General features: G+C 43.9%; 1 protein-coding gene across 2 annotated transcripts in view; it reads left to right on the forward strand.

The window, feature by feature from the left end:
• LOC146045561 (uncharacterized) overlaps positions 1–18731 on the forward strand; it is a 60422-nt gene extending 41691 nt beyond the window's left edge. Inside the window, exons 2-7 of one of the 2 annotated variants that reach the window (XM_083164503.1) lie at positions 11870–12332; positions 13082–13159; positions 14372–14554; positions 15597–16228; positions 16319–16440; positions 17691–18731. In XM_083164503.1, the coding sequence (XP_083020629.1) occupies positions 11879–12332; positions 13082–13159; positions 14372–14554; positions 15597–16219 (1338 nt within the window). In that variant the 5' untranslated portion in view covers positions 11870–11878 and the 3' untranslated portion in view covers positions 16220–16228; positions 16319–16440; positions 17691–18731. The remainder of the gene's footprint in view (positions 1–11869; positions 12333–13081; positions 13160–14371; positions 14555–15596; positions 16229–16318; positions 16441–17690) is intronic. The other variant, XM_083164504.1, reaches the window with a different exon arrangement.
• Positions 18732–23138: the final 4407 nt, after the last annotated feature.

The following is a 23138-nucleotide window of genomic DNA, read 5'->3' on the forward strand; positions in this document are numbered from 1 at the left end:
TGGCAGAAGGGATACTAATTAGAGAGTGAATTATTAGCATCCCATGGTGCTCTGCGGGAGAATTAAAAATGAATGGAGGCTGCTGCTTGTATTTTGGAGGGCCTGTTCTCACACTAATATATGCTTGTATCTAGCTAAGCAGCAGGGGACCACTTTTATTATTATAATTGTTGTATAATTATTGGCCTTTAGGTTAGCTATTGTTAAATTAAGAGCATGGAACAGCATTATTTTATCGAATTGCCCAAGAAGGGAAATGTGATGTATATATCTTGGCTGCCAATCACAGTCTCCTATGTGCCTTGTTTGGTATCATAATTAGACATTGAAAGCTTCCATAATTGTACGGTAAGGCACCTTGCAGGGTGATGTAGCAACCTTCATTTTAAAGGGTTACATTCCTCGGCTATCGGAAACCAACCATTTGTTTACAGGGCGCATGATAGCCATTGTTTTAGTTTCCTCTGTGATGAAGAGGAATCTTATTTTATGTTCAGCCAAAATGCTGCATTTTAGTTTGTTTAATTTAGAAACAGATTTTTACAATAACGCATTTAATATCTGCAAACGTCGCTAGTGTGCAGTACGGCAAAACACTTAAATATTGGATTTTTTTTTTTTTTTGCAATGTAATGATACAAAATGGCAAAATAAAAACTGATAACCCGATTTTATGAACAATTCAATCTGTCACCCAATTTACCTTGAAATTCACAACACTCCTGGTCAAAATATATTATGCACACACACATTATGCACACTCCATCTGACTGAGACGCGCGTGCGTCCCCCACGCACGCGCGTCTCAGTATCCGGGCGGCGAGGCGGATGCAATACTGTCCGCCTCCCGCTCGATAGTGCTGGGGGGGACCAGAGGGCAGCACCGTCGGAAGGGGACGTGCGCGCACCTCGTGCACACGCGTCCCCTTCCGGCATACAGATGGCGGGGATGCAGGTGATGGCGATGGCGACGCCATCGCCATCACCTGCAAAGATGAATCCCGATACATCTGTACACACACACACACACAAACAAACAAACAAACACACACACACGATTAGATGGGTTGTTTAATGACAGAAAATCATTAACACACCATTGGCACATAGTTTATCATGACTACACAGAGGGCCTTATTCTAGTTCACTCTTTCTGACAAAATCCTTCTTAGATTGACAAAACCATGTCAAAGGTCATTTGGACCGAAATGCGTAGATCCTGTCAGAGGAAAGTGAACAGCCACGCTCCTGGATGTATGTATATTTTATTCATGTTTTAAAGTTTTTTAGGGGTTTTGGAATTTTGGACTTTGTTTTTTGTCTTGTGTCCACATGACCTTCTCATGGGACTTTTGTAAAGTATTTTTTATGGATTAAACCTTGTGGAAGAATTTTTTTACCTAAACTGGCTCCCTGGTTCCATATGATAACATTAGTGATCAATATTTGATTTGACATATTGGAAAATAAACTGCTACGGGCATTTGCCCCCTACTAAAAGGGGTGAGTAAGGTACGCCATTCTACATGGTGTGTAACATGGTGTGTAACCCTACATATAAATCAAAAGTTGATATATTTTAACCACATTGGCAAACTTTTTGTGTTTTATGCACTTTGGAGTACTGAAGTCACTGGACCAGTAGATGTACATGTGATCTTCACAGTCACCTATATTACTACACAAGTGAGAAGCACATGTGAAAGAAACCTTTATAGGTTTGAAAACCCCACATGACACCATGAGTAGGGGTACGCCTTTCTTTCAATCAACAAAAGAAAACGTTACATGTGTTTTTCACTTATTATATATGGAAGCGAGGTAAGCTGTCAAAATTTACTGTGTTTGTACAGCCCCCACATACACCTAAAAAGAGAATATACAGTTAAACTGTAAATCTCAGACACAGCTGAGTCCCCCAGGAGTGTACAAAAGAAACCTTTATAGGAGTGATACCATTAAAACCCAAGTGAGTTTCGGTACGCCCAGTGGGACCCAACTTACCCTTGTACTAAAAGCACCACTCATTAGAGTATTTATAAAGACACACACTCAGAAATTTAATTTTTATTTCTCTATTCTTCTTTGCACGAAATATCACGATCCGGTGATCCATACTCGTCTGAGAACAACTTAATTCCACAAAAGGAGGAGTCCGAACATAAAAACTTTCTTATTTCAATTTCTTATTGCGCCAATGATTCTATATGCCAATTTTTTTTCCAAATAGCCATAGCACAGTTGTGTACCTTTTACAGAGCACATACCAATGGCAGCAGTGCTGCAGAAATCACCATGAAAATGGTGCAGCGTTTTCCAAATGGGCAGTAGAGAAATCGTGCATGTGGATATGCACATGAGCAGTAAAGATTGAAGCATGTGCACTAGAGTCTGATCAATCTGGTGCTCAGGCTCTACAGCGGTGCTGGCAGAGGGTAGGAGGGCCCATATGGAGCAGACTGCACTCCTTGTATCTTAAAACATCATAGCATACTTGAACCCCAGAGTGGAGACTATCAGCAGGACTTCTGAGGGCGGAGTTTAATGTAGACATCATTAAGCCCCACCCCCAGTATGGCAAATCCTGTTGTTCCCGGGTCTTTGAGGGGGGGGAGCGTGGCAAAAAATTTGTGATCCCGCCCCCTGAAAAGCGGCGAATTGCAGTAATTTAACTATACAATTTTTGGGAACCTCCCAGCCATTCCGGGAGGGAAGGCAACCCTGCATCGTAGCATCTATAAAAAAGTGTAATTTCAAATTTGCATAGGAATTATTATGAGTAATAATAATAATAATAATAATAATAATACATATTATTTATAGGGCAACACAAAGAATCTGCAACAATTTACAAAGTACATGTACCAAAAGATGCAAACAAATACGATAAAAAAATGCAAAAACCACAATACAGGTTACAAGTTAGATAACAGAGTTTCCATTGGAAACTTTGCAGAGAGTTGGAGAATCTGATTGGGAAAGGGATTGCGTTCTAGTGGTGGGGAGGAGCAATAAATCCTGTATAAAGTGGTGAGATAAGTCTATCAGTTTGAAATGGGGCAGTATTCATTTGCAAAGTAAAGAAGACAGACAGGAGTGTGGCATAGATCATAGTTGGAAGTGGAAGTGGATTGGAAGTGGGATTTTAACTGTAATGTATGTGAAAGCGCAGAGTAAACAGAACATGGAGAGAAATATAAGCAAGCAGTAGGATAAAGGAAGGAAGAAATGGAGGACAGAGTAATGAAAGTGGAGAAGGCTGGATAAGAGGAGGTTGGAATAGTCCAGTTGAGGGAGGACTAATGTATGGATGAGGGTCTAAATATAGGAGATTTGTGATATGACTCTTTTTTTTTTTTTTTCATTTAATAGCCTAATAAATAATTGCAGAACCAGGCATATCAGTCAGTGTTTAACCCACCATAGCTGCAATGCTAGAATATATGTGTACTTACTATAGTTTGTTCCTCAGAGGCTCACTCCTTGTATAATTGTAGGGGTAGATAGATACATAATTGAATGCGTTACTGTTGCATTAAACATTCTGCTTTGCCTCACATATTATGGTGGATATTACATTATAATTGTATGACTGAATAACCCTTCTTTAATGGGATTCACATGGTCATAAATTGAAAATATTTACTTTTGTAATTTACAGAGGGTGGAAACTCTTGCCTTTTTGCTGTGGTGTGGAAAAAGAAAAAGTACAAAGAGTTGGAGAAAATTGAGGAATTCTCAAACTGTACATACAGCCATCATTTATTTATTTATTTATTTATTATTTCTTAACAGTTTCTTATATATTGCAGCATATTCCATTGAACTTTACAAAGGAGACAGTAATACAACAAACTAGGTATTTACAGACAGTCAAAAGGTAGGAGGGCCCTGCTCGCAAGCTTACAATCTATAGGGAAATAGACATTGATACATAAGGATAGATACTGTATTCATAATTGCATTAATCTCATCAGAATGCAAGGTTCCTGGTGTGCTATGAGATATAGTGACCCAGCAGTTTGGCCATGGTTCAGGATAATTGAAAATGTGAAAAAGAAAGAGAGTGGATATGTGTGGACTATACAGTGGGGATGTGATTAGATAGGAACGGTATATGAAGGTTATGTGGCTGGTTCTGGAATTTGATAAGCTTGCCTGAAAAGATGAGTTTTCAAGGAACGCTTGTAGGTTTGGAGACTGGAGGAGAGTCTTATTGTGCTTGGGAGAGCATTCCACAGAGTTGGTGCAGCCCAAAGTCCTGCAATGGGGAATGGGTGCGAGTAATGAGTGTGGATGAAAGACGCAGATTTTGTGAGGAGCGTAGAGGTCAGGTTGGAAGATATTTTGAGAGAAGAGATGTATGTTGGTGTAGTTTGGTTTATGGCTTTGTGTGTAAGTAAAAGGATTTTGTATTGAATACGGTAGAATACAGGTAACCAATGAAGTAGCTTTGCAGACGATGAACGTCTGGCTAGGAAGATCGGTATCCGGACTTATTATCGACAGCAGTTGGATAGACAGAACTTACATCGATGCCATTTTGACGAATATTATTACTCAGACATTATTCAATAGTCGACAGCTCCAATATCGATACAACACTTATATGGAAACTTTTTATGCCGACCTAAATGATACATAGACAGCAGTAACCTAGACAGATGTCACATCGACAATATTCTAAGTAGAATTCTTATCAGTCGACATTAAACAGCTAGACAACCAGAACGTAGACAACAAATTCGTCGACAAATATATTGTTAGACAACTCCAAATTAGACAGCTAATACATCGACATTTCCTATCACAGACAATTTCAATGATCGACAACAAACATATAGACCTGCATTTAGTTTGACAACTAAAACATCGACAACTACTTCATAGACAAGTACTTTGTTAGACACTTCAGAAATAGACAGCCAATACATCGACACTTTCAATGATCGACAAATCCTAATGATAGACATGCACTTACATCGACAACATTATTGTCCGCATACACTAACACCGACAAATCAAAGATAATCATACACTTACGCCGACAACACTAACACTGACAAATGAATGATAGAATGATATGATATCAATGAATGATACCCTCCCGCTCCCTGCCCGCTGCGTTCCCCCTGTACTCCCAGCCTCACCGGGTATGTCACAGCCTGCCAACCCCAGCTTCACCTCCCCCCTGCCCAGCGCTGCCCAAAATACGTCCTCCGCTACTCCATAGGGCGCCTTAGGGGAAGCCAAAGCCACCGCGCCTTCCGCTCCCTGACCGCTGAGCCTCCCGCTTCATGCCCGCTGCGGTCCCCCTGTACTCCCAGCATCACCGGGTATGTCACAGCCTGCCAGCCATAGGGCGCCTTAGGGGAAGCCAAAGCCACCGCGCCTTCCGCTCCCTGAGCGCTGAGCCTCCCGCTTCATGCCCGCTGCGTTCCCCCTGTACTCCCAGCATCACCGGGTATGTCACAGCCTGCCAGCCCCCAGCTTCACCTCCCCCCTGCCCAGCGCTGCCCAAAATACGTCCTCCGCTACTCCATAGGGCGCCTTAGGGGAAGCCAAAGCCGCCGCGCCTTCCGCTCCCTGGCCGCTGTGTTCCTCCTGTACTCCCAGCATCACCGGGTATGTCACAGCCTGCCAGCCCCCAGCTTCACCCCCCCCCTGCCCAGCGCTGCCCAAAATACGTTCTCCGCTACTCCATAGGGCGCCTTAGAAGAAGCCAAAGACGCTGAGCCTTCCGCTCCCTGACCGCTGAGCCTCCCGCTTCATGCCCGCTGCGGTCCCCCTGTACTCCCAGCATCACCGGGTATGTCACAGCCTGCCAGCCATAGGGCGCCTTAGGGGAAGCCAAAGCCACCGCGCCTTCAGCTCCCTGAGCGCTGAGCCTCCCGCTTCATGCCCGCTGCGTTCCCCCTGTACTCCCAGCATCACCGGGTATGTCACAGCCTGCCAGCCCCCAGCTTCACCTCCCCCCTGCCCAGCGCTGCCCAAAATACGTCCTCCGCTACTCCATAGGGCGCCTTAGGGGAAGCCAAAGCCACCGCGCCTTCCGCTCCCTGACCGCTGAGCCTCCCGCTTCATGCCCGCTGCGGTCCCCCTGTACTCCCAGCATCACCGGGTATGTCACAGCCTGCCAGCCATAGGGCGCCTTAGGGGAAGCCAAAGCCACCGCGCCTTCAGCTCCCTGAGCGCTGAGCCTCCCGCTTCATGCCCGCTGCGTTCCCCCTGTACTCCCAGCATCACCGGGTATGTCACAGCCTGCCAGCCCCCAGCCTTCCGCTCCCTGGCCGCTGTGTTCCTCCTGTACTCCCAGCCTCATCGTGTATGGCACAGCCTGCCAGCCCCCAGCTTCACCCCCCCCCTGCCCAGCGCTGCCCAAAATACGTTCTCCGCTACTCCATAGGGCGCCTTAGAAGAAGCCAAAGACGCTGAGCCTTCCGCTCCCTGACCGCTGAGCCTCCCGCTTCATGCCCGCTGCGGTCCCCCTGTACTCCCAGCATCACCGGGTATGTCACAGCCTGCCAGCCATAGGGCGCCTTAGGGGAAGCCAAAGCCACCGCGCCTTCAGCTCCCTGAGCGCTGAGCCTCCCGCTTCATGCCCGCTGCGTTCCCCCTGTACTCCCAGCATCACCGGGTATGTCACAGCCTGCCAGCCCCCAGCCTTCCGCTCCCTGGCCGCTGTGTTCCTCCTGTACTCCCAGCCTCATCGTGTATGGCACAGCCTGCCAGCCCCCAGCTTCACCCCCCCCCTGCCCAGCGCTGCCCAAAATACGTTCTCCGCTACTCCATAGGGCGCCTTAGAAGAAGCCAAAGACGCTGAGCCTTCCGCTCCCTGACCGCTGAGCCTCCCGCTTCATGCCCGCTGCGGTCCCCCTGTACTCCCAGCATCACCGGGTATGTCACAGCCTGCCAGCCATAGGGCGCCTTAGGGGAAGCCAAAGCCACCGCGCCTTCCGCTCCCTGAGCGCTGAGCCTCCCGCTTCATGCCCGCTGCGTTCCCCCTGTACTCCCAGCATCACCGGGTATGTCACAGCCTGCCAGCCCCCAGCTTCACCTCCCCCCTGCCCAGCGCTGCCCAAAATACGTCCTCCGCTACTCCATAGGGCGCCTTAGGGGAAGCCAAAGCCACCGCGCCTTCCGCTCCCTGACCGCTGAGCCTCCCGCTTCATGCCCGCTGCGGTCCCCCTGTACTCCCAGCATCACCGGGTATGTCACAGCCTGCCAGCCATAGGGCGCCTTAGGGGAAGCCAAAGCCACCGCGCCTTCAGCTCCCTGAGCGCTGAGCCTCCCGCTTCATGCCCGCTGCGTTCCCCCTGTACTCCCAGCATCACCGGGTATGTCACAGCCTGCCAGCCCCCAGCCTTCCGCTCCCTGGCCGCTGTGTTCCTCCTGTACTCCCAGCCTCATCGTGTATGGCACAGCCTGCCAGCCCCCAGCTTCACCCCCCCCCTGCCCAGCGCTGCCCAAAATACGTTCTCCGCTACTCCATAGGGCGCCTTAGAAGAAGCCAAAGACGCTGAGCCTTCCGCTCCCTGACCGCTGAGCCTCCCGCTTCATGCCCGCTGCGGTCCCCCTGTACTCCCAGCATCACCGGGTATGTCACAGCCTGCCAGCCATAGGGCGCCTTAGGGGAAGCCAAAGCCACCGCGCCTTCCGCTCCCTGAGCGCTGAGCCTCCCGCTTCATGCCCGCTGCGTTCCCCCTGTACTCCCAGCATCACCGGGTATGTCACAGCCTGCCAGCCCCCAGCTTCACCTCCCCCCTGCCCAGCGCTGCCCAAAATACGTCCTCCGCTACTCCATAGGGCGCCTTAGGGGAAGCCAAAGCCACCGCGCCTTCCGCTCCCTGACCGCTGAGCCTCCCGCTTCATGCCCGCTGCGGTCCCCCTGTACTCCCAGCATCACCGGGTATGTCACAGCCTGCCAGCCATAGGGCGCCTTAGGGGAAGCCAAAGCCACCGCGCCTTCCGCTCCCTGAGCGCTGAGCCTCCCGCTTCATGCCCGCTGCGTTCCCCCTGTACTCCCAGCATCACCGGGTATGTCACAGCCTGCCAGCCCCCAGCTTCACCTCCCCCCTGCCCAGCGCTGCCCAAAATACGTCCTCCGCTACTCCATAGGGCGCCTTAGGGGAAACCAAAGCCGCCGCGCCTTCCGCTCCCTGGCCGCTGTGTTCCTCCTGTACTCCCAGCCTCATCGTGTATGGCACAGCCTGCCAGCCCCCAGCTCCACCTCCCCACCCCTGCCCAGCGCTGCACAAAATATGTCCTCCGCTACTCCATAGGGCGCCTTAGGGGAAGCCAAAGCCGTCGCGCCTTCCGCTCCCTGACCGCTGAGCCTCCCGCTTCATGCCCGCTGCGGTCCCCCTGTACTCCCAGCATCACCGGGTATGTCACAGCCTGCCAGCCATAGGGCGCCTTAGGGGAAGCCAAAGCCACCGCGCCTTCCGCTCCCTGACCGCTGAGCCTCCGGTCCCCCTGTACTCCCAGCATCACCGGGTATGTCACAGCCTGCCAGCCCCCAGCTCCACCTCCCCCCTGCCCCGTGCTGCCCAAAATACGTCCTACGCTACTCCATCCACTGTCGTCCGCAGCTTGAACTATGGCGCCTTATATCCAACCATTCCGTCAGGTGGATACTCGCGCTACAGCCTAATAGCTGCTGCTACCCGGACCCGGCTGGCCTGCTTTGTCAATGGCAGTTGCTGACGCTCCCCCCCTCCCGCAAGTACGGCTAAGAGGTGTCCCGGCACTTTAAATCTCACCAGCACACCCTCACCCTGCCCCCTTGTCCCCCACACAGCCGCCAGGTTAGCCACTTGGAGATCCATCCCGGATGCCCAAACCTTCCGTCTACCCGGCAAAGGCAGCAGGGAGGGCGGCAGCCGTGGAAGACAGTAAAGGCATAGTGGTGTGAGGAGCCGCACAGTACATGATCACGCCGCACCGAGAAGCTTGCCTGTCCAAAACCAACCTGCCGCTCTACCCGGGAAAGGCAGCTCGAAGGGCGGCAGCCGTGAGAGAGAAAAGGATGCTTGTGCGGGAGGCGCCGCACAGCTGGGGATCACGCTGCTGTACGGCTCGTCCCCCGCAGTGGCACCTCCTGCAAGGTTAATACCGGAGCTATTTGCCGGTGGCGGGCAGCAGATAGCGCCGCAGATTTTGTTAAATCGGCCCAAACGCTTATCGGCTTATTTCACGCAGCCAATCAGTGCCCGGACATTCTTCTCATAATCCGCGGAGCTTCACGGCCGGTAAATAAGGCAGAGCTGCAAGCTCCCAGCTGAGTCTGCGTATGGGGGTTTGGGCGCCTAATAATACGCCGCTGGCTTCGTCCTGCACCTGCCCATCGCTGTCCGATATGTGTGCGGCCACACTCTATTCACCATCGCCCGCCGCATCCGTTAAGGCGCCTTGGGTTCAATCAACCCACCTACAGCCCCGCGCCTCACGCACTCTTGACGCTGCGTCCCCCCTTGAGTCCCAGCATGTTTAGACATTGTAGAGACTGCCTGGCCGCAGCTTCACCTTCCCCCTGCCCAGCGCTGCCCAATGTTAGTGGGTGTGGACTGTGTGAAACCGGCCTAAAGCCTCCCTGTACGGTCCGGGCATGTAGCAAAAGCCGGACGGTCCCAACCACACAGGGAGACTGTAATCTCCCCTAGATCCCGGGCGATAGCTATCACAGGGACCCCCCTGGACAGGGCACCACCCGGACCGGACCCTAAAAGCTACGGTCTGCAGATTTTGATGTCCTTTCCTTAGGTCCGGAGTGTAGTCAGGTCCGGTTTTTACACAGTCCCTATTCTCTGCTTTACGCGACGGCGCTGTCTCTCTGACGTCGGCCGGAAGTTGGAGCTGTTACTAACGATCCACACCCAGGCTGCATCTCCTCCCTGATGCCATCTCATTGATTAGGAGCAACACTTTTTATTCAACTAGCGCCGCATTACCCTCTAAACTCCTCATCTCCGCGGTGTTCCTACTCCCTTAACAGTGTAGTCACACGAGACAGGCAATGGTCTTATTCGTGTGAGAAGACTTGACAGGTACCTTTCATTAGTCGTCAATGTTTCTTCGTGTCAATATTTTTATTTTTATAATTTTGCATGTATATTTTCTTTTCTTTTTTTGGTAACTCTAGCCCTTGTCTGTGTGGTCATCTCAATCCTTCTGTAGTGTGCAGGCATAGCTTTCTGGTCACAGGCAGATGAAAGGAACCCAGTCACTGGGATGCCGTCCTCTTTCCCGACCGACAACGTTTCTGTGCTTCCTGTTTCCGTTCACATCACAGACTAGTCAGTGCGCTCCACTCACTTGGGTGCGTCGACTTCGTGGGACTACACCTCCCAGACACCCCCACGAAGTCTCCTCACCAAGTGAGTGGAGTGTACTGACTAGTCTGTGATGTGCAACGGAGAGTGTTGGGGAGAGGGGGCAGGGGGGTGAGCACACTGCCTAATCCAGGCTACAGCCAAGGTGTCTGTTGCGGGCGGCATTAAGCCCCGCTCCCTTAATACCCGCAAATCATGGAACTCTCCGCCCCTTCTGAGCGGTTGCAGCCTTGTTGTGAGGGCTGGGGACTTACTCCCATACCATCGGTCTCCAGGAGTTGCTGCAATGGTGTGAGGGAGGGGGGGTGCTACTCATTAGGAGGTGCCATGCTCTTGTGCACTTTTGCACAAGGTGAGGGCGGGACTTGAGTGAACGCATCACATCCGGCTAGCGGGGTGTGAACGGAAGTGCGCACTTAACAGATGTCACCCTTTGTGACTGTTCATCGGCATGGCAATGGCAGAGAGTCAGGAAGTCAAGGCCCAAATCTAATGCGACTGGGCACGCCCGACAGACTCTACCAGACTTTGTGTATCCGGCTGTATTGGTCTGCTCCTGCCCTATCCTCGACCAGCGGTGAGCTGCCTGTCCCAACACTCTGCTTGCTCCCTTCATCCCATGAATCAACACAGATGCATGATTATTGTATATACAGGGTTCTGTATGTAATCTGTTCGTGGTAAGTTGTGGAGTTCTTGAACAGTGGTGTGTACACAGAACTTGTTGTGATATGAGTTGAGTGGTGTGTAAAATTTTTTGGTTATGTATTTGATGTTGTAGAAGTGGGTGTTTACGCTGTAATATTGGTTGTGGTGGAATTGGTTTAATGTGTGCAAGGTATCTAGAATATTTGTATGCAGTACAAAGATAGGTAGGCGTTAGGTTGACACCATTTCTTGTATAAGCACAAAGTTAGACTTGAAAAAAGTTAGACAATCCAATTTTTTTCCCAAAAAAAACTTTAATTTGAGAAAAGTTGACATTGGAATGAGTCAGTCTCTAGGCCAACTGTGAAAACAGACAGGCAGTATTTAATGACCTACAATGCACTAAGGAGAGATCTAAAGTTGCCCATACACGTAAACATTTTCCTGTAATTTTTGTGCTAAAATAGCAACGTTGTGCATGCAGTGTACATGCGATGCAATGCTATTTTAGCACAAACACTAACGGGAAATTGGTACGTGTACGGTCAACTTAAAAATAAAATATTGTCGCGTGCCTGAAGCTTAGCGAGCTAAATAAGCAATGCGAGGGACTGCGTTTCAGTTCTAAATGTGTTGACTGTGTCACATTTTGTTACATATAAAACTTGATAAGAACATGTTTGATTTTTGCCTGTTGAGCTTGACACTGTGAACCGATGTTTTAATTTCCTTTGGTCATAGAATGGTGGTATAACAAGCTCACATTGTTCATATTTTTTTTTTTTTATATATACTAATGAAAATACATTTTTGATCAGTTATGCCCGTTTCAAAATGGTTTTACTTTGCAATTAGTATCTGTGTTCTTAAAAAAAATTTTTTTTTTACAGTTTAGAAATATGACAGAATCACATACTTTGACACAACACTCCCTTGTTCAAGAGGGACTTCAAAAATCCCCGAAACCCCCCCCAGAAAAACAGGTTGATCTGCGCAAATATGCATCATCATCTAAAGTCAGCAGGAAAAGGGCGAAAAAGTTCAATGAAGTTGAAACAGAGACCCTGGTTGACCAAGTGATTTATCATACTTGTCTTCTTTTTGGTTCGGATTATTTAAATGCGCATCGAAATTTTGAAGATTCAACTTGGGCAGATATAGCAAAATCGGTGTATTATGCAGGAGGAGTTCAACGTACGGCTGAAAGTTGCAAGAAGAGGCTACGCGATTGTAAAATTAATACTATGCATAAGGTGCAGTGTAGACGAAAACTGCCAACGAATTGGGAAAAAAAGATACAAAAGCACTTTAAAATGCAAGCAAGCGAAGACCGTCCACACAAATGTATGAAAGGTAAACTTTATTTAATATTGTGATACTGCTGCATATTGTAATATTTACCGGGCTATATAGATAAATTCGAGTATACCTAGCTTTCTAGGTCTATGGCTGGGTCTATATAGAAAACATGCTAAGCCACTCCACTCTTGTGAAAAAATCTGTGTTATGTTGTGTAAAAAAATGTTCAGACATCTCATACCGGTGTTACCACATTTCTAAACTTATCATGTAATTTATAGTATGTTGCAATCTGAATAAAACAATTTCCTCACATTGTATGTGATAGAAATTTGTGATAGATACTGCATGCAGTGAAGGTGACATTAGCTGTTGAATAGTGCTTATTGAACGGCGGCCATCTTGACCTGTTTAGATGGTTTTAATTGAAATTACATAACTGCATCAATGCATCTTCTATGCATCTGATAGAAGTCAATATGAACAACTAGTGCCTTCCACACTACTTAATTTCTAAAGATTACATGCAAGTTTGATGTGCAATTTTACACTTTTGGACTGCCTGCAGAAAGCCACATGTAAATATATGATTATTTATTATTAAATAGTATTTTATCGCATCACCCCAAAAAATTCCATGAAATTAATTGTTCTTTTGACATAATAGTAGGCTAATCAAATGATTATGCAATAGGTTGTTACACGTAACCGACATAATGAATATGTATTTAGCAATGTGTGTTTGATATAACTTGTTTGACTCATTTACATATGCTAATTGTGCAATTTTTCTCCTTTTAAAGCCCAAAAGGTTGACCATGATAAAAAGACAAAGAAAAAAAAAAAAAAGCAACGTAAGACATTGGAACAGCCTAAGTCTGGTAATTACATTACAATGAATTTCATTGGAAAATGGAATCTGTTTGGAATGTTTAATTATGTTAGATAGGAGGGAAATTACGGATTCATGCAAATGGTCCACATAGCTGGAACGCATTGTAAAATGCTTTCATATCCCTGGGATGGTTCATCACTGTGACTGCAGGGACAGGGCTCATAAATTCGTGATGTCCGTATCTGGAAGCCAGGGGGCTGTGGGGCAGCGCATGCGTGATTATTTCCCTGTCCCCCGCCGACCTCTCATATCGCAGTGATGTAATCTCACGGTGGAATATGTAGTCATATGGTACAATAGGCTCTGGCCCACCTCAGCCGGGGCAATTTTTATACAATTTTTTATCGCATCACATTGTATGGCATTGTATGCCGTATACAATGTCATACAATTTTTAAATTGTATGCCATTGTAAAACATCAGACGGTTTTGCGTCACATTGCATGCCTATTGGTATGCGATGCGATTGGCGCGGAACAGGTACACAAGTACATGATTGTTACTCTTTCACGAAGAAGACAGGTCATGGGTCATGATTGTTTGTCTATTAAGACAATCCAGACTTTTAATTCCAATCCCCCTTTTTTTATTTTGATGGTATTAAATTTTTTTTTTGGTAAAACTAACAATTGGGCATAGATGTGTTTGTAATTTTGAAAAATTTTTAAATCCACTAACACGGGCTTCATCAATATAGGTAGCTGTAGTTGTTTGTGAACTACACTTCCCTGTATTCCATTTTTTGAAGAAAATGCAATCGTTGTCGGTATACCATGTTTGTTGTTAGCAGTATCTTAACTAACAATTGGTGTGTCCATTAGCCAGATATCCAAATGCAACAAATCACATCACACCAATATAGTCGATTTATAATATCAACATTCCACTGTATACTCTGTGTTATTAATTTAAATTTTAGGGTGTTGATCATGACAACAATGGTTGAGTTAACTTTAATGATTATTGAGTATGCACACATGTCCTTACTTATTCAGCTGTTTGCTTGTATTGTCTACTTTTCGTTTACTTTAACTTGCTAAACAACAATAATGGAAATTCGTTCCATTTCTAATATATTTTAATGGGCCCTTTCAACTACTCACATATAACATAGTAAATGGCCTGAAAAAATCAACATGCCTATTATAGCAAGGTTATCCTTATGTTACAATGCTACTTTTATTTGTTTGTTCGACAGGAACACACATGTTGAATGACCAACAAAGGCATGTAAGCGAAAATGTGGACGATGTGTCTCATACTCAAGACAATGATTTTCAAATTCTGCATTTGAGAAATACACAATCGAATACAGAGAATGAAAAATCTACCATGCTAGTCCCAGGCCTTCAAGTTGACAACATTGAATCTACCAATCAAGGTAATTGACCTATAAGTATTAATAGCTTTTATATGGCTCGTCTTGGCTGTCGTTTAGTGGCTAACAACATTTCCACTAAATTTGGTGGGCAAATATATAATGCTGGATGCACTTTACACATTGTACTCTGAACGCTGACCCAGGTTGACCTATCGGACTTTCACAACGACATAGCCTTCAACCCCGGCATACCCAACATCCATACTTGAAGTTTCATGATTTGTAAACTGTAAGCCTAAGGAAAATCTTTTTTGAATATTTTCAGTAGGACTTTAATTTGGTTAATGAAGGTTACGCCTGTAGGGGACACTATTGTGTAAAGCGTTTTGGTAAGGGGCTTACTGTTGATGGAACCGCACATACAACTTTCTTTGGATAAATCCAACCATGTACCTTCTAACTACACATTATCCAAATGGGCACCTGAATATACTGTGCACATTGGAAGACTATAGTTTTTGGATTTGAACAGTTTCTATCGATCTTTGCGCACCCACACCATTAATATAACACATTGCAAAAATGATGTGCTGCATATACTTTTTTAATTGTACTGCATATCATTGTCTTACTTACCATTCAAAACATCACATATTTGCTCTTCAATTTTCGAATGTTTTAAGTGAGGATTCTGTGGATACTTATGCTGGAAAATACTGTGTGGCTGCGTGTCCCAGTTAACACCAGGGTCATTAAATATACAGGCAATGGGTACCAATAGTGCTCAATGCTGCCTGCATACGGTTTAATACCCGTCCAGAACGGGTGAGCAAAGTGTAGGAACCTGCTTTTCGACCATTTTAAAATTATTCTGATTTTTAAATGGTAAAATCAGTCTGGACCTTTCAGACCGCACATATTATTGCTTTGAAATGGTATCGAAACGTCAATATACAGTTTCATTGGTAGGGTCTTAAAGTGGAATAATATCATTTACACTTTTGGATTTGAAAGTATGTCTATGTCGAGGAAGTAGCATTAAATCTTTTACGACGATGCATTCTCATGGTTAAACTTGTGTATTAACTTCTTATTTCAACAGTTGATGAATTGTATAGAATGAATTACACCATGACAAAAGACTCTATACAGGAAGCCTTTCTGCTTTTTCAAAATAATTTCAATGAAGACATCCAAAAAATGGATAATAAACTGAATTGTCTATGCCAAAAATTTGATAACATACAAGAAACTCAAAGAATACAGAATGACACAATATTAAGTATGTCAACTTTACTGGATAATATTGCATCATCACAGTATGTGTCAGCGATCCACTGGCAACAAATTCAAAATAGCATTAACAAAATAGTTTTGACACAATATGAGTCTTTCAATATCACACGCAGTATTTCGAATAGCATGCAAATCTTGACAGAGGCAAGAAAATCACCAGCTGTTTTAGAAAACACTTCCTCTGTTTCCGTAGCTGCACCAGAATCAGTTAATTTGATGACTTCAGTGACCCCATCTGAAGACAGCCTTGAAAATAGTAATTCAACATCCTCTGCTGTGGCATCTGATCTTCAATCTCGAATTAATATGGCATACAGAGCAAGGTCCCGATATGATGAGATAATGGATCTCCGAGTCAGATTGGAACATGCAAATCAACAGATCCAAAATTTTCAAAGTCTGGATGAGAATTCTATTATTGATGTTTAAGTAGTTATGGTAATAATAAATTTTATGAAAAACAAGTACCAATCAAAAATTTAACGTCAAGAATACATGTGTAATAATTTCTTTTTTATTTTCTGCCAGGTTTCCCATGTTGTTTTAAATCTTATACTCGTTTGACTGAAGAAGTTGGAAACTTTACAAGCCTGTAGGATATGACCGATGATACCTTTTCCGCCAAAGTTGGCAACTGTTTAAAATTAATGGTGAGAATATTTTTTCAAAAATTTCCAAAATGCATTGGTGGTAGAGTTATTATTCCAATTTGTAAGCCTGTGAATTCAATAGAGTGAAGCTGATGTGGTTGCAACATTCAACTGAACAACGGACAATAAGAAAAACAATGTACCCTATAGTCAGCTTTAAAATGGCCTAATATGTGGACAGGGACATTAATGAAATAAGTTTTTGAGGGAGGTGTAAACTTCTTTAGATCTGTTCTTCTAATAATCTGTTGAAAACAATACATCTGCAACCACATAGGCAGAGCCGTGACCAGGGTTGGTTTCAGCCGGTGGTTTGTTCCACCTCCAAAACCCCCCACCCACCCCTCCGGCCTGGTGATACAAGTACTTGACAAGTCTTGTAGACCATTACCCCAGTTGTGCCGCTTACCCCCAAAATAAATTCAACATATGTATTGCTCCTTACATACATAGCCTCCACAATTGGCGCATACACATATAATACCCCTTGTCGTTACACTTACGCACATAATGAGCCCACTTTTGCTGCATACACAGATAATGCCGCCACTATTGATTCTTACATATATAATACCCCCTCTAGTGCCACTTACACATATTATGCCCTATACACATCTATTTCACCCCAGTATTTCTGATTACAAACATAATATAGCCATTGTCTGACTTCCGGTTCCGGCTCCATGGTGGGAGGACACAGGCTCCCGGAGCTCCCCCACAGACCGTCCCGCCGCATCTTTGGCAATCCTAATCTGCATAGCATCTGATGCGATTTAATATTCGCATGCGAAGTACGATTGTGCACCGAGATATGACATATGTATAGAATCTTCCAAAACCCTTTCTCCTTCATTGTTGATTTGTAAGCGATGTACGAAAATCGATTTAAAAAAATTAAATAAATTCACGATTAACAGACAATAACCATTTTTATTAACTTATTACCCAAAGGTAATGTTTGATTATCAAAATTTAAATACTGAAAGAAATTTAGAACATTATATGTATATGTCCTTTGCCATACAAGTATAATACTTAGTGTTTGATTATTACACGAAAAATCAACATAGGGAAGCGTGGATATCCAATTGCTGCAGAAATTCGTTACTTATGCTTTTTAAAGGCATCGAATTAATAATAAAATGGGACTTTTTTCCTTTGAAAATTCAGTCAAGGAAATAGATATAAACACAATCTCAATGTATTGCAAATTTCATAATTTTACAATTGTGTTGTAATCTCGTTTTCAGGTGCCCTTTGATCGTCTTTTAAGCCACCGCCATGCATGCATGTGAAGATCAAAGGAACCAAGGTCATTCAACGTTTCTTCACTGAAATAGAAGCAGTATAATAATATGTCATATACGGGCCCAAAATAAACTAAAATAAAATAAAACGTGCAACAAAACACACTAAGGTGAGCACAACAAAAATATACCTGCAACGCAAATTCAACATCAGGCTTTCCCAACCATGGTCCTCAAGGCACACCAATAGGGAAGGAGTTAGTGATATCCAGGCTTCCGCACAGATGGTTTATTCTGAATCGCTCAGGTACTAATTAAGTCACCTGTACTCAAGCCTGGATATCTACCAAAACTGCACTGCCTTGAGGACCGTGGTTGTGAAAAACTTATCTACTCGAAGAACATATTATTTATGACATGCAATATAATATCGAAGTGCTTCACAACGACGTGAAAATTCTGCCTTTGTAATAATGATTCTTTTAAATATTCTCCCTTTAATGGATCACCTTCTATTTTTGTGAAGAAACACACCTAATTTACCGGTTTATCCAGTTGGTATTTTGGTCAGTATTATTTCTTTCTAAGAGTATACAGTTAGACTCACATTCTGATCTCACAAAGTTTAAATCTAAGTTAGCGTAATGCCTTTAAGACATGTTTACACCAGATTGTGTATTAATCGGTGTATGATCATTCTTTTTGTAATCGCTGTAATGTTATATTTGGTGACAGCAGTGTCCAGTAAATAGTTCATTACTTAACTCCTGTATAACTAAGAGGATTAACACTCATAGCTACAGTCATTGATAGTTACTGAAAGTGCGTCAGCCGCTCCGAAGCTTGACCATAACTGCATAGCAAATGTGCGCATCCACCTGGATCACTGCTTGAATTTTTGGATATTTGGACACTGTTTGGCGGATGTCAATGGTAGTACGTGTTGGGTGCTGGGACTTATAATACATCCAAATTCAACTTACCAACATACCAATAGTTTATTCCTGCCATCATCATGGAAGACTTGCAAAGATTTAAACTCTGTCAACCGTATCTTCAGTATCATCATGATACAGCTTATCAATCATGTTCCAATGCTAAATGTTTGAAAACAAAATAAAAATTGTTTGTTTAATCATGGTCCATTTTAACTTCTATTTCTATTATGTATAAATAAATTCTGCATTACATTGTGTAAGAAAGGGTGTGCGATAGGGAGCAATACTTGGTCAGAGATTTGGCTGCTGCAGCCTGACCTGCACCATACTGGTAAGGCAGTAACTGTCATGGAAGAGGCACAGGGGCAGACTCAAGAAGAGCATTTCCAATTGTAAGGGAAAATTACGCTCTTCCATGGCCTACTCCAATGTCTTATAACAGCTTTCAATGAACCAGTTCAAACAACCTTGAAAACAATAGTAAGAAATAGTAGAGGCAAAGCATGTGCAGTTCTTAATTGGCTGATAATTTAACATCAATTAGCCGATGAAATGCTTGACTAACCATTATCCAATAGATTTGCAAAAAGGTAGCTCTACAACCAAGTTAGTTAAACACATTGCATTAGGATCTGTAACATTACTAAAAGATTGAACTACAAAAGGTAAGGTAAGTTAGCATAATATAATTACTTTCATAACAAATAGAGGCACCCTCTGTTTGTCAATTGTATATTACATAGCAACTGATTGTTGGATAAAGGTTTGCACAATCACTGTCCAGGATCATTATTGTCCACATTTCTTAAATTTGCAAACACTATACAAGACTAAATTATTTACACAGGGGACAGATATGTTGCTTTACAAGTTGTTCCATCACTGGACTTGAGTTTCCTTGAAAAATTAAGTGGCATGTCCGCTTTGGTTTGAGATGCAGTGGCACATTTTGCAACATTTTATTCGACACTACGTTCTGCCTGGTATAATAATGGCCATGATCGTTTATCAAAATAACATTTACTCTGGGGGAATAACCATTATTAAGGGCACATGAACAGGTCTCCAAAAGGAGCTCTTCCATGACAAACCCTATCTTGACAGCAAAAGTGTCAAATGGACTTTCACAAACTGCAAATGGCGAGATCACGGTGTTAAAAATATGATTTTACCTTTGTTGATTGATTCATCAGGCATCTTTGCATCACCCATTTCAAACTATGTTGGATGCTCGAAACGACTCAGCAGGGGTAATCACTTTAATTTTCTGGGATTCATGCATTAGTGCACTTGCAGTAGGCAAAATTTATGGCATACCTACATTGAAAAAATGAAGTTAACGGTGTAACTGTTAATGAGTAGATATCACATTTAGTTAAATTTCCTTTATTCTAAAACGCAAAAAAATGTATTCCAAAATTACTTCAAGGCCAAAATAAAAATTATAGTAATATTTTATAAATAATGCACTTTAGAATCGATCTTCAAACTTAGTCTATGAAATGTTTAAAGAAACATATTACATGTCTTAGTGTATTATTTAATTTTTTGGTAAAAAGATCTGTATAATTGTAAAACTTAACAGTAGGATAAATAAGGACTAAATAACGAAATGTTAACTTGTTTACTAGCTCTCCGACCAAGATTTTTATTGTATTTATTGGGTTTAAAAAATCGCGTCAAACGCATCGCCCGCAAAACAAAAACAATGTACAAAGGTCACTATTACCTGAGTTTACATTTATTTCAATGTAATAAGCACCAAAACCACCCATTTCAATTGCTAACCCCACCTGATTTGAGAAATGGACCTACATTGTAAACGCCACCCCAGTATTGACGCTAACCAGAAGCGTGCCGAGCACAACTAGTGGCGGCGTTACGCGTCCTCTGTCCTTTTCATACCCCCACTATCCATGTTGACGTGGACTTGATTTTATATAGTGTGGCGAGACACCGAGCACACAGCGTGGCAAGCACAAGCGCATTCCTTGAAAGGTATATGCTTCCACTCGCAGGGCTCGCTGCGCTGGTCACGCCTCAGGATCGCTATGCTCGCCTCAATATATAAAATCAACTACACACTGACATGGATAGTGGGGGTATGAAAATGCCGGAGGATGCGTAATGCCGCCCCTCGCCGACTCGCTGCGCTCGACACACTTTTGGTTGGCATTAATAATGGGGGGCCATTAACCATACTTTGTAACCCTATACAATGATAAATTGCCCATATTGGCCGAGTTCACATTGTTCCCTTATGTAAAATCGGGTTGATAGACCGGATTTCAACTTTAATAATAATAATTGAACAGCATTATCTATGGGAAAATAGGGTTGATTGTGTGTGGCGCATGGCACCCCTTAATAATCGAATGAGATGAACACGAACTACGCAATTTTTACTGTCAACAGCAAACTGACCGGTGATTGCCATAAAACCGGGTCCATCACGTCGATCGCATGCCTTAAGTACATTAAACCAAAGTCATGTGATACACCCAATGGGCGCCGTGCTAGGATTTAATATAGTCTGCCAAGCTATGCAATGCTTAGGGCTTGGTGGCTCGCTACACTATATAAAAAGAACTCAATAGACATTTGTATAGTGTGTGAATAAATGTGCAAACAACCATACTTGAGTTCAGCATAAAAAAATCTGGTCCACATCGCTGCACATGCAAATTTAAAATAGCATGCAAAGTGAAAACTGGCTTCAAGATCTTACAGAAGGAATGAAATTTAAAAAATAGTATTTATTTTAATAATAAATGTAATATTCAACTTACCTGAGGTGGTATGATCCAAATTTCGAAACAGAGAAAAGATAATTGTAAATTCTATCGTCCAAAAAAGTTTAAGTGAAAAACAGTAACTGTAAAGAAATGCAACTATGCACAATGAACACGTGCAATATGAAACTTGCTTTGCAACAGGAATAGTAATCTTGAAATCCATAAAATAACCTTCAATCCATCTTGAGATGAAACGCAATCGCATGTAGAAATTCCATGAGATCTAATACACCAAGTTGCAAAAAACATCTTTGCAGTGCATTTTCTCTTGACACAATTTCCCTTTTAGATGGTGTGCGCAACACATTGCAGGTGACCTTGTCTAAGTTAGCCATGGTCATCTGCTGCTCCTTGTGCAGATATGATATAAGTTTGTATACTCCAAACTTCTTTTCACCCAGAAGAATGCTCCATCTCCTATGCCACCCTTCAAGTTTATTCTGGGTCCTTGGCATTCCCATCAACATATTATCATGAACAGACCACAGACATGGTGGGAAAAGTGGTGGGGTACGGCTCTGACTTCTGCTGCGTTCTCTGACCCGCCCCAAAACATAGTTTTCCTCAAAGTATGCAATTACTGGTGCAGAATTTGGTGGCATTTCAGATTTTAGTTGCTCGAAAGCAGCCGGAATCTCGTCAGCAGGAAGAAAGGCAAGGGCCTGGAGGTGTCTCATTTTCATGGCAAAATCATTATCCCGACCATATTGCACAGCCAACCCACACGCTTGAATTTTGCGCCACACATTTTGGCCTAGGTGAAATAAGCAGCACTTATGAGTACTGCTGGGAAAGACGTGTTTTGCAGCTTGAATTGCAGATGTTTCAAAATCTGTTAGTATGTACAGTGGACAGAAATGGATGTTATACTCAAGACCATAATCCTGCAAATCTTCCAAAAAACGTATGTAGCAATTTTCTGTTTTGCTACTGAGCAAGCCATAAACTAGGGGGACAAATCTTTGAGTTGTAAGATCAGTCCCAACCATAGCATGAATTGTATACAACTGTCTAAAAAGATTTGGACACGTTTTAAATGTCCCGTCCATTAGCCAGTAGGGGGCCTCCTGGAGCTTGCGCATGTTGGCCTCGGTACTAAATAACATGGTCCGCTCGTTATGAAAACTACTGTCTTTACCCAGGAATTTTATGCCATCAATAAATTGTAAATGATCTGGAACTGTAATCTCATCTAGAGTTGTTGGCTCTGGGGGGCCATCCTCTCGCCTAACACGTTTGACCAGTTTCCGCAAAGAATCACTGTTCGGTAAACATGCTGCACTGGAGGTGGGCATTTGAGCCGTTACACTTTGGATTATAACCGATGGGGGATCATTGGTTTCTCTGGCTTTTTTTTTTCATTAATGCCTTGGCAAGAGCAACGTCTGTTTTTTCAGCCTTGGGAGTGTGCGTATGCTCCCCATGTGTATTGACATGGTGTTGGCCGTCTATTATTGTGGTTTTAGCATAGCTTCCACAAGGGCCTGAAGTTTTTTCAGAGCAATGCCAGTACACTGTGTCCCCACGCTGTTTGTTTTTGGCCATGAGATAGCCATCTATGTTTAGAAGCATACCTCGTTTTGAAGGGATCAAGCGACAAGATGGCTCCACAGACATAGTTGTAAAAATATAACCAGAGCACCGTTAATCTCAATGCAGGAATGACTGTGGAGGATTCCGACCGTTTGGATTTTTATTTATATCAATTTGTAATAAGT

Source organism: Crinia signifera, chromosome 11, assembly GCF_055691185.1.
Source record: "Crinia signifera chromosome 11, ASM5569118v1, whole genome shotgun sequence".
In the NCBI taxonomy this organism is placed as follows: Eukaryota; Metazoa; Chordata; class Amphibia; order Anura; family Myobatrachidae; genus Crinia; species Crinia signifera.